The sequence below is a fragment of the Lipophrys pholis genome (assembly GCF_963383615.2).
Source record: "Lipophrys pholis genome assembly, chromosome: 22".
NCBI classification, from domain to species: domain Eukaryota; kingdom Metazoa; phylum Chordata; class Actinopteri; order Blenniiformes; family Blenniidae; genus Lipophrys; species Lipophrys pholis.
Window position 1 is genome coordinate 3,098,108 of NC_137644.1, and position 16,940 is coordinate 3,115,047.

General features: G+C 45.9%; 1 protein-coding gene across 1 annotated transcript in view; it reads left to right on the plus strand.

The window, feature by feature from the left end:
- The window catches only part of abcc9 (ATP-binding cassette, sub-family C (CFTR/MRP), member 9), a gene marked incomplete at both ends in the record, with an annotated part of 69,045 nt that overhangs the window by 46,485 nt on the left and 5,620 nt on the right, over positions 1 to 16,940 (plus strand). Inside the window, 6 exon segments of the mRNA XM_080492426.1 lie at positions 21 to 123; positions 1,845 to 1,958; positions 2,705 to 2,825; positions 7,320 to 7,450; positions 9,974 to 10,052; positions 12,572 to 12,680. Coding sequence (XP_080348552.1) covers positions 21 to 123; positions 1,845 to 1,958; positions 2,705 to 2,825; positions 7,320 to 7,450; positions 9,974 to 10,052; positions 12,572 to 12,680 — 657 coding nt within the window.

Below are 16,940 nucleotides of genomic sequence, written 5' to 3' on the forward strand. Positions count from 1 at the left end.
ACTTCTTGTGCTTCTTCCAGACACGAGGCTCGTTTCAAGCAGCGCATGCTGGAGCTGACAGACACCAACAACACGGCGTACCTCTTCCTGTCGGCCGCCAACCGCTGGCTGGAGGTCCGCACGGTGAGTCGGTCGGTCGGTCAGTCAGAAGATTAAAGTTACTTTAGTGACAACATGTGACTGAATGAGTGAATATCACTGTTTCCACTTTACAACTGTTTAGAAATCCAAAATCCATAGAGATTGTGATTGATCTAGTTCAGATTAATCTGGTTCAGATTAATCTGAACCAGATTAATCTGGTTCTGATTGATCTGAGGGTACGTCCGAAAAGTCCCTCCTATCTCCTTATCTATGGATTTCTCCTTAACCCCTGGATGACATCATGAGATTAAGGAAAGGTGTTAGGAGGCTTCCTAAAGGAGTTAGTAAAGGTGTTAGGAAGCTTCCTAAAGGAGTTAGTGAAGGTGTTAGGAGGCTTCCTAAAGGAGTCAAGGAAAGGTGTTAGGAGGCTTCCTAAAGGAGTTAGTGAAAGGTGTTAGGAGGCTTCCTAAAGGAGTCAAGGAAAGGTGTTAGGAGGCTTCCTAAAGGAGTCAAGGAAAGGTGTTAGGAGGCTTCCTAAAGGAGTTAGTGAAAGGTGTTAGGAGGCTTCCTAAAGGAGTCAAGGAAAGGTGTTAGGAGGCTTCCTAAAGGAGTTAGTGAAAGGTGTTAGGAGGCTTCCTAAAGGAGTTAGTAAAGGTGATCACGGTGGTGAGGCAGTCAGACTTTCACTTAGTGACGTCATAATAATGCGACGGCGGCTCTAGTTAGTGACGTCTGCCATGGTGGGGAAAGAACTACAAGTTTGTGAAAATGAACTACAAAAAGTTCATCTGGGTTCTAGATGATTTCAAGTGGTTCTAGGTAGATTATTACTTTGGTAACTTACATGATCTGCTCCTTTTTCAGTCATCCTGAGTTTCCCTGAACGCTCCGATGAGCGGGTTCCTTTAAATGTTGTCGCCACAAGGAATTGTGAGGGAACATGAGCTGGTCTCCTTTGGTAAAGGAAGCATCAGTGGTTCCTAGGCTAAAGGAGGTTCTAAAGGAAGCATCAGTGGTTCCTATGCTAAAGGAGGTTCTAGAGGAAGCATCAGTGGTTCCTAGGCTAAAGGAGGTTCTATAGGAAGCATCAGTGGTTCCTAGGCTAAAGGAGGTTCTAAAGGAAACATCAGTGGTTCCTAGGCTAAAGGAGGTTCTGAAGGAAGCATCAGTGGTTCCTAGGCTAAAGGAGGTTCTGAAGGAAGCATCAGTGGTTCCTAGGCTAAAGGAGGTTCTAAAGGAAGCATCAGTGGTTCCTAGGCTATAGAGGTTCTAAAGGAAGCATCAGTGGTTCCTAGGCTAAAGGAGGTTCTAAAGGAAGCATCAGTGGTTCCTAGGCTGAAGGAGGTTCTAAAGGAACCATCAGTGGTTCCTAGGCTAAAGGAGGTTCTAAAGAAACCATCAGTGGTTCCTAGGCTGAAGGAGGTTCTAAAGGAACCATCAGTGGTTCCTAGGCTAAAGGAGGTTCTAAAGGAAGCATCAGTGGTTCCTAGGCTATAGAGGTTCTAAAGGAAGCATCAGTGGTTCCTAGGCTAAAGGAGGTTCTAAAGGAAGCATCAGTGGTTCCTAGGCTAAAGGAGGTTCTAAAGGAAGCAACGAGCCTCCTTTCCTTTGCTTATTGAGAATTCAGACAGTCCTTATCATGGCCGCCACACAAAACACTTGCAGGATGAAGGAGAAGTGGATGGAGAAGGAGACAGGAGGGACAATTCGGACGTCCCTTCAGTCTGATTGATCTGGTCTGATTGACCTGGTCTGTGCAGGACTACCTGGGAGCGGTGATCGTGCTGACGGTGGCAGGAACCTCGATCGGGGGCTGGACCTACAGTCTCCAGGAGGGAGGCCTGGTGGGCCTCGGCCTCACCTACGCTCTCACGGTCAGTCTGCTCTTTTCTCCTCCTCCTGATTGGTCCAGTTGAACTCTGACCTCCAGGCAGAGCGAATGAAGGGCGTGGCTTCTTGTCGGAGCAGAGTGACAGAATCCTCCATCGTAGGGCGGCGCGATACATAGTGTACTTCTAAATACTACATTGTGACATAGTTAAATTGTAGGACTAGTTGATATCGAACAAACCAAACACCAAATAATATGTTATGGAAGAAACATACTTATTCCAAAGCACATAACTGAACCAATATAAAGATATATACAATATATATATATATACATGAATATAAATCATACAGACGATAGATAATACATCATAAATAAAATGTAACTTCAGAAGCCACGTTCAGTCAGTTTCATCTTGAATGGCTGGAAAACACGATTAGTACAACAACCTCCACATACAACCTCCATTTTACTGAAACGTTCTGCTGCAACGTACAGCGAAATGTAAGAGAAAGTCCTAATAATCCTATAGAACCACTTGGTAGTTTCTGGGGCTGATAGGAACTTTTTGTGGCCGATTATGTTTGACTGAAGTAAAGTCCACAGTAGAGGTCTAGGACTGTTGGGAAGGTGGTGACTTGGTAAAAAAGCTTTCATTTGCACAATGAAAACTGATTTTAGCTACAAACTCAATGAATGGATTAAATGTATTTGTGCCCAGCGATACTCTGTGGTGACGTAGTTCTGGGCTCCCAGTGGCGCTTAGCTAGTTTTGGTTGGTCTCTGCAGGTGACCAACTACCTGAACTGGGTGGTGAGGAACCTGGCGGACCTGGAGGTTCAGATGTCGGCGGTGAAGAAAGTCAACAGCTTCCTGAGCACCGAGTCGGAGAACTACGAGGGGTCGATGGGTGAGACGCTGAAACTCCACAGAACTCCAGATCCATGGTCCTGGTTTTTCCTGGTGTCTGTGAGGAACCGGCAGGAACCCTGACGCCGTTATCCTCTAATGTCCTGGGAGGTTTGGTTCTTTAACACTGGGAAACCGCTTCTTTAGTTCTTTGTTTGTTTCCTGAACTGTCCGGTAATCACAGTTGAAGACCCGGTCCAGGTCCAGGTCCAGGTCCAGGTCCAGGTCCAGGTCCAGGTCTAGGTCTAGGTCTAGGTCTAGGTCTAGGTCTAGGTCCAGGTCCAGGTCCAGGTCCAGGTCCAGGTCCAGGTCCAGGTCCAGGTCCAGGTCCAGGTCCAGGTCCACATCAGTTGTCTGAGTTCCTTTGGAACCTGACAGACTGAAGATGTGCAGCTTCGTACTTTGCTTTTTTGGGACCTGAAGAAAAGTACTGTGGTTTAATTTGTTCAGTCGCCTCAGTGGCTGTTAAAGACAGGGGATCCAGGACGGTGCTTTGAGGAACTCCACAGGTGAAAAATTGTCAATCTTTTAAAAGTTGACCCTCGTGCAGAATCTTCTCAGGAAACCGATGAAGAACTTTTTTTAAAGGGTATTTGTAATCAGAATCCAGTCTGAAGCCAATCAGAGTACACAGAACTGATTTCACACACGTTTTCAGCCGGAAATACAAATACACGGGACAATGGACACTGAAATACTTCATCTACAGTTCAATCGTTCCCTGAATCGGCAGGAGGGGAATCCTGTCATTTCCTGAAGCATCAGTGGAGTTTTCTGCTGAGGCTCTGGACCGAACCTCTGGACCGAACCTCTGGACCGAACCTCTGGACCGAACCACAGGACGACACACAGCCTGCTCCTTTACACCTGAACTACTTTTTCTCACAGTGAATCGCCTCGTCACACCAAAATATCCCCAAAAACCCCTCAGTCAGCTTTTTGATCAAGAATCGGGCCTAAATAATATCAACTCCTGTATGAGGCCTCATCAGATTCAGGTTTAGTGAAGGGGTCAGTAGGAGTTTATTTTTACGAAGCCAAGTATTTATTTTCAAACATTGAATATTTTCAGAGTTAGGGTTAGTAAACAATGTTTTTTTTTCTTATCCTATAGTACTAATGGCTTTTTTCATGATGTCATTCTATTCTGCAGGAGTGAGGTACGATATGTGCTGCTCGTCTTTAAGTCCTCCTCAGGAAAGAGACAAAGTCCAAATTCTGACCGAAACACTGAACAAAACCAGTCGGGCAACTTCTGCTGGAACAGAAACAGACTTTGAGCTGAAACTCTTAAACTATTAATAGTTAACCGTAAAACAATACTGACACGTAATCTGGGTTTATTGGAAGAACATACATGCTTTAGTTTTCAGCTTACAAACAAAATGGCCGTTTGGGCATAAATCATCATAAAACACCGTGAAGGACGAACGAGACCATTTTTCTTTCATACTGATGGTTTCCAGGGAAACATGGGGCCATTTCAGAAAACCAAACGCCTCCAGTGACAGTCCCGACCAATCGAACCAGTGATCTCCCTCCAGTCCCGACCAATCGAACCAGTGCTCTCCCTCCAGTCCCGACCAATCGAACCAGTGATCTCCCTCCAGCCCCAACCAATCAAACCAGTGATCTCCCTCCAGTACCGACCAATCAAACCAGTGATCTCCCTCCAGTCCCGACCAATCAAACCAGTGATCTCCCTCCAGTCCCCACCAATCGAACCAGTGATCTCCCTCCAGTCCCGACCAATCAAACCAGTGATCTCCCTCCAGTCCCGACCAATCAAACCAGTGATCTCCCTCCAGTACCGACCAATCAAACCAGTGATCTCCCTCCAGTCCTGACCAATCGAACCAGTGATCTCCCTTCAGTCCCGACCAATCAAACCAGTGATCTCCCTCCAGTCCCGACCAATCGAACCAGTGATCTCCCTCCAGTCCCCACCAATCGAACCAGTGATCTCCCTCCAGTCCCGACCAATCGAACCAGTGATCTCCCTCCAGTCCCGACCAATCGAACCAGTGATCTCCCTTCAGTCCCGACCAATCGAACCAGTGATCTCCCTCCAGTCCCCACCAATCGAACCAGTGATCTCCCTCCAGTCCCGACCAATCGAACCAGTGATCTCCCTCCAGTACCGACCAATCAAACCAGTGATCTCCCTCCAGTCCTGACCAATCGAACCAGTGATCTCCCTTCAGTCCCGACCAATCAAACCAGTGATCTCCCTCCAGTCCCGACCAATCGAACCAGTGATCTCCCTCCAGTCCCCACCAATCGAACCAGTGATCTCCCTCCAGTCCCGACCAATCGAACCAGTGATCTCCCTCCAATCCCGACCAATCGAACCAGTGATCTCCCTCCAGTCCCGACCCATCAAACCAGTGATCTCCCCCCAGTCCCGATCAAACCAGTGATCTTCCTCCAGTCCCGACCAATCAAACCAGTGATCTCCCTCCACTCCCGACCAATCAAACCAGTGATGTCCCCCCAGTCCTGATCAAACCAGGGATCTCCCTCCAGCAGTGGATTTGTGGAGTCCGGCTTCCTGCGGGAGGTTTTAGTTTTCAGCAGCTCGTTTTTGTTTAGTTTTTTAGTTCTTTTGTAGTTTTTTTTCCAAAGTCTCACTAAATCTCACAAACCAAAGAAAACACAATGTTGGATTTTTGGCCTCGTTTGTTGGATGAACTGAAGTTTTCATCTACATCAAGGGCAAAAAACTCAAACCTGCTGATTTGACTTGATGTTGTGAAACATTCCAGAAGCATCTGAAACCTTATCAGAAATACTTCAGTGTAAGGAGATCAGCAGGAAACTGATAATAAATCAGCCTGCGGAGACGTTCAGGCGATAAATGTGTCTGACTCAAACACAGCAGAGATTTATCTGCACAATGACCGAGGCCTCACTTAGTGTGCTGGACCCAGCTTTTGTGTTTTGAGATGTTCCTGTGTTAAAGGACAGACACTTTGCAGGCCGAGCAGATGACCAACATCTACATGATTGAACTGTTATTAATCAGAGAAGCACTGCTGGGATAACAGATGTCTCACCACGCCTGGAGCTGTTTCACGTCTTGTACGAAAAAGGAAAAGCCTCCAGTGATAAAGTGCCAAACACACATTTCACCTGCAGGACGCAGCAGCGCTCCTGTTTCCTCAAAGAAAGACACCAAATCCAGCTTTTGTCCAGCTTCCATTCAAGAAATATTAAAGAAACTTAGTTCAGACGAATGAGAGGAGCAGCGAGAGAGGACGGACTGGAAGTCTTATCTCCACGGTGGAGGAACGTCGAGAATGTTTCCGGAGAGTCTGAAAGAAGCTCAGCTCACCATCTCACTGACATTCACTCACATCCCATCGTGACTAACAGTCGTCCTCCAGGTTGTAAAGAAGCTCCATGTTGGACCAGTTTCAAACACAAAAAGTGTCCAAACAACCGTTTGCCTGTCATGGCCGGTAAACGTCCCCGTGGATTATTCTGCTCTCCTGCTGTGATGGAGATTTCACTGTGACTGGGTTTGTTTGCCCTCAGTCTGGACTGTCAGGCTCGTTTTTGTCACAGCAGGAGAGAAACACCACTGAGGCCCCGTTTACACGACAACGAATTTGAGTTTATCGGCAAAACTTCCTTCACTTTTGGGGGGTCCGATTACACGACACCAGATTGCGGATGCACTGTATCCGCAAAGTTTTTAATCCGGCTCCCAAGGTGGAAAGATTCTTTCACGGTGCAAATCCCTCCTGCTGAGACTGATGGAGGCTACAGAGCCTGTTACTGCTCATCTCCCCCTCCCTCCTGCTCATCCAGTTGTAAACAAACATGGCTGCCGCGTAGTGGTACGACCCGTAGCGGTACGACCCGTAGCGGTACGACCCGTAGCGGTACGACCCGTAGCGGTACGACCCGCGGTCCATATTCTGGTTTTATGGTCCAGATCAGTAGTTTAATAGTTGAGACTCTCCCTGATATCATCCGATGTGTCATCAGTCCATACGGATGTCAGGTTCTCTCCATTTTCTTCACCTTTCACGTTTTGTTCTCTGCACACGTCTGTGTAGTTTCATTACAAAATCAAGCAACAGCGCCCTCCAGTGGCCCGGCAGATTAACTCCATTATCTCTGTGTCCGCTGCTGCAGTGTGAACGCTCTCCTTTTTTTTTAATGGATTAGGTGTTGTCACGTGAAACGTTGTCGTGTAAACAGGTCCTGAGATGGAACAGAGACGTTACAGATCCTTGTCGGCACATACATACACACACACACACACACACACACACACACACACACACACACACACACACACACGGAGGTTTTTTTCCGGTGCAACTCGTGACGTTCGCTTTAAATGATCAAATGATGAAAGTGAGAGTTTGCAGGAAGGTGAGCAGCACCTAAATGAGATGTTCAGTGTTCTGACTGCTGGCTGGTGTTTACAGCAGCAACATGTCGGTGGGATTAACCCCTGGCTCTCCTGCCTTGTCTCCTCCAGACAGCTCGCAGGTTCCTGAGAACTGGCCCCAGGATGGAGAGATCAAGATCCAGGACCTGTGCGTGCGCTACGACCCCATGCTCAAACCTGTGCTCAAACACGTCAACGCCTTCATCAAGCCGGGCCAGAAGGTAACCAACAGGACGCTGCAGGCCAACCTGAAGAGAGTCTTACTTTTCAAGAGTACAGATTATTTTACGACTCTAGCGATGAGATTCTGCTCTCCTCCATGACCTCTAATCTCCATGACCTCTAACCTCCATGACCTCTAACCTCCATGACCTCTAACCTCTATGACCTCTAACCTCTATGACCTCTAACCTCCATGACCTCTAACCTCCATGACCTCTAACCTCTATGACCTCTAATCTCCATGACCTCTAACCTCCATGACCTCTAACCTCCATGACCTCTAATCTCCATGACCTCTAACCTCCATGACCTCTAACCTCCATGACCTCTAACCTCCATGACCTCTAATCTCCATGACCTCTAACCTCCATGACCTCTAACCTCCATGACCTCTAATCTCCATGACCTCTAACCTCCATGACCTCTAACCTCCATGACCTCTAACCTCCATGACCTCTAATCTCCATGACCTCTAACCTCCATGACCTCTAACCTCCATGACCTCTAATCTCCATGACCTCTAACCTCCATGACATCTAATCTATAAATTCTTCTTCTGAGATTTACAATGTATTTTCTACAACATACTTCAGTTAAAAACGGTTGATTTATAAAAAATATCATTGTGTGTGTGTGTGTGTGTGTGTGTGTGTGTGTTTGTGTGTGTGTGTGTGTGTGTGTGTGTGTGTGTGTGTGTTCGCTGCTTCCTATTTGTTTAATTAACGCCATGAACTATTACCATCCAGCCACAAACTGAAATCACCTTATTCTGCTACTGTGTGTCACCCGTGGTCTGTCTGTACTGCCCCCTGCTGTACAGGAGGTGGAAGTAGCCACAGCAGTCATGAAATACTTTTAAAGATAGAAGAAATCCAGAGGAGCAGTTTCCAGTGGCAGTACAGAGCTGAGGGAAGTCAGGAATACTATTCGATATATTTAGTTGAACAGGAAGGCTAAAAGAGTCTCTGTGAATGAAACGGTGCCGTCAGTCAAGCGGCATCACAGCCTCTGGATGTACCTGCAGAAGGAGTGAAGGTCACGTTAGAGGAGGACGACTCGAGGTTAACGCACAGTCCTTTAGTAGCAGCAGCAGGTCGTTCACACCGAGGCGAGAGGAACAGAGCGCCTCACATGACACCGCCGTGGAAAACACATTCCACCGCCCAGGAGCGTTTCGGTCGACCTGCAGACGAGCTTCTCGTGAAGGAGACGATGACGAGACTCAGTCCTGCAGCGTCAGGAACGTCTCACGAGTCTTCAACTAGAGAAACTTCACTCACACAAACGCGTCATCGTCAGTGGAACAACCGGTGACGTGATCGCAGCCGGGGGAGTCGTAACTTCGGCCATTTTAAATGTACAAACAGTAATAAATCCCCCATAGTGTAATGAAGTAGTAAAATAAAGTCCTGAATAGAAATTAACCTGTGAATATGACAATCATGACCTCCAGTCCACTATTTTTTATCACCAGGCTTCACAAAAACTGTAAAACAAAAAAAAGTATTTCCCCCAAAATACAGTTTTATTTCTATATAATTCCATTTTTGACTTCAGTTAATATTTACAGAGTTATTAGTTGCATTTTCAAAAGATTTTCTATGATACTTCAGTATTGTATTAAATAGTCAATAACATAATAACTTATTGAATTATATTAATAATGTTAATATGGTATTAAGATATTGTCTGAAATATTTTAGTATGTTCTTACACTATTACATTTTTGGCTTCATTTAATTTTAAATGGCCAGACAATACTATACTATACTATACTATACTATCCTATGTTATTGAGCAATATTCTACGTAAGGTTGCTCCACACTGGACTTCCCAATCTTATTCCCGTTATAAGATATTGTTATCAACATCTTTGTTTCATAAATATCTGTAGTTTATTTTATTTACAACCTGAACTTTATTTTGTAATTTTAATCCATTTCTATTACACCACTGCAAACTCCGTTCTAATACTATGTCTGCCGGTGATATATATAGTTTTAAACTGTGTACAATTGGGTGTCATCTGCATATAATGTTATTATTTATCCAAACTCTGAGCCCATTGGAGCTTGTAGACGTTAAACAGGAGGGGCTCCAGGACGGCGCCTTGGGGAACTCCACATGTATTTGTTTGTTTATTTCCATTTACACGTTTGAAGAAATGGTGATTGATGCCGACTGCTGCAGGGAAGGTTTTGGTTTCAAACTGTAAAGAAGAGTTTCTTCATGTGATGCTCTAATATGTCACAACACTGGATGACCATCACACGCACACACACACACACACACACACACACACACACACACACACACACACACACACACACACACACACACACACACACACACACACACACACACACACACACACGTAGCTGCCACTTGGTCATCACACAGACCTCCGATGTCTCACTGCAGTGTCAGCTGAAGATTCTTGACTTCTTCTGTCTTCTTCTTCTTCTTCTGCTTCTCCATCTTCCTCCTCCTCTTCCTCCTCTTCCTCCTCCTCCTCCTCCAGGTTGGAATCTGCGGCCGTACAGGCAGCGGGAAGTCGTCTCTGTCATTGGCCTTTTTCAACATGGTGGATATTTTTGAAGGTGGGTCTGCGTCCCATCATGGTCCCAACACACACACACACACACACACACACACACACACACACACACACACACACACACACACACACACACACACACACACACACACACACACACACACACACACACACACACACACACACACACACACACACACACACACACACACACACCCTGGGAGCTCTTTGCTGGTCTTCTGGTGGTTTGTGTTGTTTACAGTAAAGAGTCTGAGGAGGATTTTCTGGGGTTTGGAAGCGTCTATGAAGGGTTTCCCCTCTGGGATGTTTCCTCGAGAAGCTCTTGACCTAAAGTTCTGCTGCAGGGATTTATTTTGGTTTCCAGTTTCCACGGATCTGTAGAGATAATGGTGGTGAGAGCGGGTCAACTCAGACCTGATCACACTGAATGGATAAAAACCATTTCAAGTTCACAGCAAATTCAAACATTAGTTAGTTAGTTAGTTAGCTAGTTAGTTAGTTAGTTAGTTAGTTAGTTAGTGTGGCAGAGAGGTGATTAAGTGCCTGATTGACATCAGGTGAGCTGCCTCACCTCTCTGTCCATAAAGGAGGAGCTGCCCGGACACACAGGTCACATGGGGAGGAGACCTCAGCAGTGTGTGTGTGTGTGTGTGTGTGTGTGTGTGTGTGTGTGTGTGTGTGTGTGTGTGTGTGTGTGTGTGTGTGTGTGTGTGTGTGTGTGTGTGTGTGGGGGGGGGTGCTTTGATTTAATTTAATAAATTATGGTTTTGGAAAGATCCGTCTCCAAAACTCTGAGGGTGGCGAATATGGCCGCCACAGTTAGTTAGTTAGTTAGTTAGTTAGTTAGTTAGTTAGAGTATCGAATGGTTGGTTAGTTGGTTTCAGTCCGGTTCTTTGGTGAAGTGGTTGGAAATCTGGTGGTTTGCTGGACTGCAGGATGGATTGGTGAGTGGTAGGAGTGTGTGTTTGTGCTTTAGGAGTGTGTGTTTGTTTGTGCTTTAGTGTGTATTTGGGCTTTAGGAGTGTGTACTTCGGCTTTAGGAGTGTTTGTGTGTGTGTGTGTGTGTGTGTGCTATAGCAGTGTGTGTGTGTGTTGGAAGTTGATGAAACGCTCAGTGAGGCTCTTCTTCTGGTGTTTTGTGTGACTTTGCGAGGACCTCAGGTCACGTTCCGGACGCCACAGAAGCTCCGCCCTCTTTCCCTCCAGCTGTTTCCCGGCGGCGCTTCGTATTTCTTCATGTCACAAAGTCCTGCAGACGCTTTTCTCTCTTGATTTATTGGATTTCCAAAGTGAGTCGTAATCGCAGCGCTCTGTTTTAACTTCGTGGCGGAGGAGTCAGAAGACAATGAGATTACACAGTCCTTCTTCACCCCCCCCCCCCCCAGCACACACACACACAGCTGTGCAGATGTTTCGCTGAACGGCAGCATTTCCTTATAAAGCAGTGAAATAAAAGCCGAGCGGCGGAGCGCTCCTGACGTTTACTGCAGACTTCAACAAGGACTGAGTATTTATTCAAGGCTCTGCTTTGTGTACACCTCGAGCAGCTCTAAGGAGAACGTAAAGGTAGTGCTGTCAGTTTGAACAAGATGAAGCTCCTCCGACGCTTGAAGGAGTTTAGAGACAACATAAATAGGATTAAATCAGATTGAGATCGACTGCAGCCCATTTAAAATCTCATAAAAGAGAAACTTCTGAGCTTTAAGTACATGAAAACACAACATTGTCGCGTAGTGATAAAAAAAACCTGTTAATCAGTGATGGATGTTTCATTTCGTGACCTCCAGGTGGCGCAATAACTTTTGAGCAGCAGCCAATGAGCTGTCTGTGTTTATTATCTACTGTAGAGAAAACATAAAAAGGCTTTGACGTTACACTGAACGTTTCTCGTGGCATAAAGAGACGAACGAGACATCAGCTCGTTTCAATGAGCTCAGATTCTCTGTTCTTTCTTTGTCCGTCGGTCAAATATTCATTTAAAGCTTTTTTTGTACAAGTGAGGATCGTCTCAGGAGCATTTAAAGGAGGTTTTAAGGCTTTTAAGGTGGATTAAATTCTTTGTGAGAGTCCTTAACCAGTTTCAAATATAGAAATATTATAAAAAGTGTTGAAACCTGCAGCTAAACAGTTTGTTACTCAAATAACTTAAAAACTGTCTATATGTTGTAAAGGCTCCTCAAAGAGCTCGGACCGAACGGTGCTGGTCTCAAAATATCCTCCTGCAATGGCACAGCAGCCCTCTAGGGGGCGCACCACTGCTCCAGAACACGCTCCAGTGTTTATTTCAGTGTGTAATTTGAGGAGATTTCAAGGGAATTTAATGCTGATTTCAGTTTGAATGAGATCGATTTGTTGTGATAAAAGCAGGATTGAGATCTGTTGATGTTTTAACAGTTTGGATTTGAGCTGCACCACATGTCACACATTTGTTCTCTCAGTTTGAACCTGAACTATACGAGAACGTAAAGGTTCGACTGGATTAAGTCGGCGTTGGTGGAAACTTTCCTCCTTCAGTTTCTGTGTTTTTTTTCCGTTTGCAGGTAAAATCATCATCGACGGGATCGACATCTGTAAACTGCCTCTGCCGACGCTGCGCTCCAGGCTGTCCATCATCCTGCAGGACCCCGTCCTGTTCAGCGGGTCCATCAGGTGAGACTCCTCGGGTCTTCTGGAGACTCGTGGCTGAACTGGTTCAGTTTGACATCGCTGCTCGCTCTCTCCTGTTGAGATCACTCTGATTATCCGCCCTGTGAAATAATTCAGATACTAGAACTAGAGCTACACTCGGTAGAGCGCAGACCTTCGCCAGCGCCACATTTGTCGCCATGGAAACCAAAGGATTACAAGTCATTGATCCACCACTCCTTCCTTGTCCTGGTCGTCTGAATTCCTTCATGTTTTCACAGTTTGACACAATTCCTGTGTGACCGCTGACCTTTGACCCCCAACCGCCGACCAGGGTGATGATGTCACTGCATCGTGTGGAATATCGGAGGACAGGGACTTAAAACAACATTTTGACGTTGGTTTGACTCCAATCGAATTATAACTGATGGCACTATGACTAAAATACGAAAGACCTTGACCTTTGACCCAATCGCTCTCTAAACCTAACTGGTTCCCTGGATGATGACAGACCGTCCATGAACGTTTCATCAGATTGGGCTCAATGGTTTTATTGAAAAGTTGATCAAACACACACAAACCAGCTTCCGCTGACGAAGCGAATCAGGACTCTGCTGTTCCTCCTCCTAACGCTCAGGCTGACGACAGACCTTCTGTTTGTTGGGTGGTCGGCGCAGTGCTGCAGTGGTTAGCATTGTCAGCGTATCATCATGAACCACGGTTCAATTCCAGGACCGGGGGTCTGTCAGGGTGGAGGTGGTTTTTAGTGTATTTGTTGGCTCTAAGTGAGCTGGTGCTTGTTGGGCTTCCTCCACCTGCTCGCACTTTGAGAAGAAGAAGGAAAGATTAATGTTCTGAGATTTAACAAAATAAAGTCCAGGAAGTTCAAATCATCTGGATTCACCAGAACTCTATTGGACGCTTCCTGCTGGTCGCTCTGCTTCATTCAAACTAGATTCATTTTCTATATTTTCTAGTTTTTTTTTTCTTTTGCTTGTTGAGCGACAGGATTGTTTCCATGGCGATCAGATGGTATTTTGGTGGTTATGAGAGCAACGTGGCCTCAGCTCCACTGACGCAACACCGCCGTGTGACATCAGTGAACCATCGCGTCATTTCGGCTCTTTGTTTCCATGACGACGCCGTTTGTGAAACGCACCTGAACCACGTCTCTGAAACAGGAAACATCAACCGCCACCAGGAAGTACTTCGTACTTCATTCTGTGCAACAGGATCAAACTGGACGGGAATCAAGCCTGGAATTAAAAATGCTTCAGCTCGATACGACGATAATGAAACGTATCCCATCAGGAAGAACATTTCTTCAAGGTTGTGATGATTCCCTGAGTTCGACCTTTGACCCCAAACTGCTTGAGCTGCCGGAGAGTGAAGTTCAACATGTGAAGGACTGAAGGCAGCAGCAGGGACACAGACGAGCTGTTTGGGGTCTGGAGGTAGATTCCTGTTGTTATTGCTCATATGTGCCGGGAGCAGCAGGAGAAAGATCAAGTTCTTCATCAGAAAACATAAAAGAAGCTTCAGGACTGGACGGCGGCATGACGGGATTCAGTGAGCTTGTTGGTTGAAAAGCTCCCGGAACAAACAGAAGGTGAATCTGATCTGCAGAGTCTCACAGCGGCGAGATGAAGATCTGCTTTCTGCCTGAACACCTGAGTAAACACAGTGGTGGCTGGTGGCCGAGGTGCAGCCGACGCTCCGTCCCGATTGATTGGTGTCCCAGCTGCGGGGTGATCAGTGCTAAATCGCGGCGGGATTCCGGCCGTCTGACTCGGCCGCCGACGTCACGGCCCGGGCGACTTCGGCGGAGAGTGGACGGACCCTGCCGGGTTTCCGTCGTCCTGTGTGGCTCGGGCCGGCGGCGGTGGCGGCGTGCTTGCATTGCCGGGCGGTTCGGTGACGGTGTGTTTGTTGTCAGAGACAGAAGATGGCGGGCTGTTTGTTTGGACGGAGGCGGGGGGGCAGGACTCGGCCTGAGGTGAAGAGAGTCACACTGAGATCCTCGGCCTGCGACTGTGTGCAGCTTTTACTCAACATCCACAAGGTTTACTGTGGAAACTAAACAAGGGAGGAATGAAGTGGTGAATTAATCAAAGTTTCTGTGTGAGGATGATGACGAGGCGTCCAGAACGTCTAGAACCACAGTGTTTTTATTCTTGACTGAGCCCAAAAGACAAGGACCCTACTGTTGTTGTCCTGTCCTTTATTCTTCCATGTCAATGAACCCAAAATGTACCCCTAAACACACTCAAAAACTTAAATAAGTCAATAATAAGTGGCAAAATCTGCTCTCTAGCGCCACCTAGAAACACTAAAACGGCCACCACGGCTTATAGGAATGTCGTAGAGAGATCAAACCCAAACTCAATTGTTCGACTTATCAAGACCTACAAATCACACGCTGATACCCCGGACCTAAATCCAACAGGAAGTCCACAACTTGCCTTTCAAAGTAAGAGTTGCAAACGCTATCTCCTCTGAGGGTGAAAATCGTATCGGCTTCAAAACACTATTAAATGACAGAGGAGACTCTCCTGCTCGATAATCTAGATCACTATTTTGACTAGTGGAGCGGTTTAGTTTTTATTAGCCGTCAAAGTTCTGAACGCCGAATCCCGCCGCCTCCCTCCTCCCATTCAAATACATGGAAAACCAAGATGTCTCCTCAACCACAGAACACCCTGAACAAGTGGTGACTGTGGCTAAACCGTGACTCTGATCGACAAAACGAGCAGATCAGAGGCGCAACAAGAACCTGCAGAACAAGACGATGTAACACATGAGGAGAAAATTCCATAAAACATGAGCTTTTTGATGAGAGAGAACAACGCTGTCATTTTGTTTTTATAATTGAGTCAGATGGAGCAAAATCGAGCGGCTGCGTCAAACTGCGCCTCCTAGTGTCTAAAGTTTACATCTGACTGCTTCCAAACCCACACAGACTGTAAGACGACAAATTTTCCTCTCAAGAAATTATATTTTTATCAAAATATTTGTCAGAAAACTGTGGATTCTGAGAATTTGTTTCCAGAATATGTAGATAAAATTCGTCCTCTCTCCCACTGTGATGACATCACGACCTGCAGGTGGTCAGACGCTGTTACATCATTCACACCAGGATTACGTCATACCGTGTTTATCTAACTGACCACTTCACCTGCATGTCCTGACTTTCCAAATAAAAGCCCCAAATTCCTTCAAAATAAAAGTCCTCATTTACTAAAACCTTAAAAATGTATATTTTATCAATCAACATCAAAACAATCAGGACTGGACTGTTTTTAAAGTTCACATTATTCCACTTTTCAGTGTATAAAGAGTTAAAACTGTAAGGAATATATGAAAAACAAGACTATTCAATGATGTAAAAATATATATTTAAGCTCATGTTTTGTTGTTGAAACCATCAGAGTGTATAATTGAAAATAGTCTAAAGTTTAAAAAAAGACCTGAAGTTTATGGTTTTCACTTGTTTTCAAGTTATACAAAGATTGAAAAACTTATTCTTATTCTGTAAAAATGAAAATGTGTTTGTTCCTGGTTGGTGAGAGTAAATCTGACTTATTGTTCAGATGAAGTCCAGTGAGCTGGACAAACTTCATGTTGATGTTTTGTCTCCGTCGCTGTTTGAACTTGTTCAAATTTCATGACATAGTAGATCATAGTATTCTGCAGATTATGAATCAAGCCCACACAGGGGCGACTGGTCATTAGGGGCAGGTGGGGCTGAGCGCCACCTGGTGTCATCAGAAAGAACTGCATGCAAACATATAATGGGCTGTCCTCCCTGATTACTGGTCTCTTGCTGTTTCCTCTTGATCTACACTGATGGTGCATTAGTGTAGCTCGCCCCTCCCTCACCATACAGTGTGTATTGCATTAGTGTAGCTCGCCCCTCTCTCACCATGCAGTGTGTATTGCATTAGTGTAGCTCGCCCCTCTCTCACCATGCAGTGTGTATTGCATTAGTGTAGCTCGCCCCTCTCTCACCATGCAGTGTGTATTGCATTAGTGTAGCTCGCCCCTCTCTCACCATGCAGTGTGTATTGCATTAGTGTAGCTCGCCCCTCTCTTACCATGCAGTAAAGTGTTAATGCTCAGGTTGTGGCTCCGTTCATTCAGTTCAGGTGATTTTGATGCCTACTGGGTCTTGAAGCCCCGCCCACTAACAACGTCATTTAGAAGCTCAAAGCTGATTGGCTGGCGCTGATTGAGGCGGAGCTTCACATAACCGGAGTGAGTCGAACAAATACCAGCTTGTTAGCA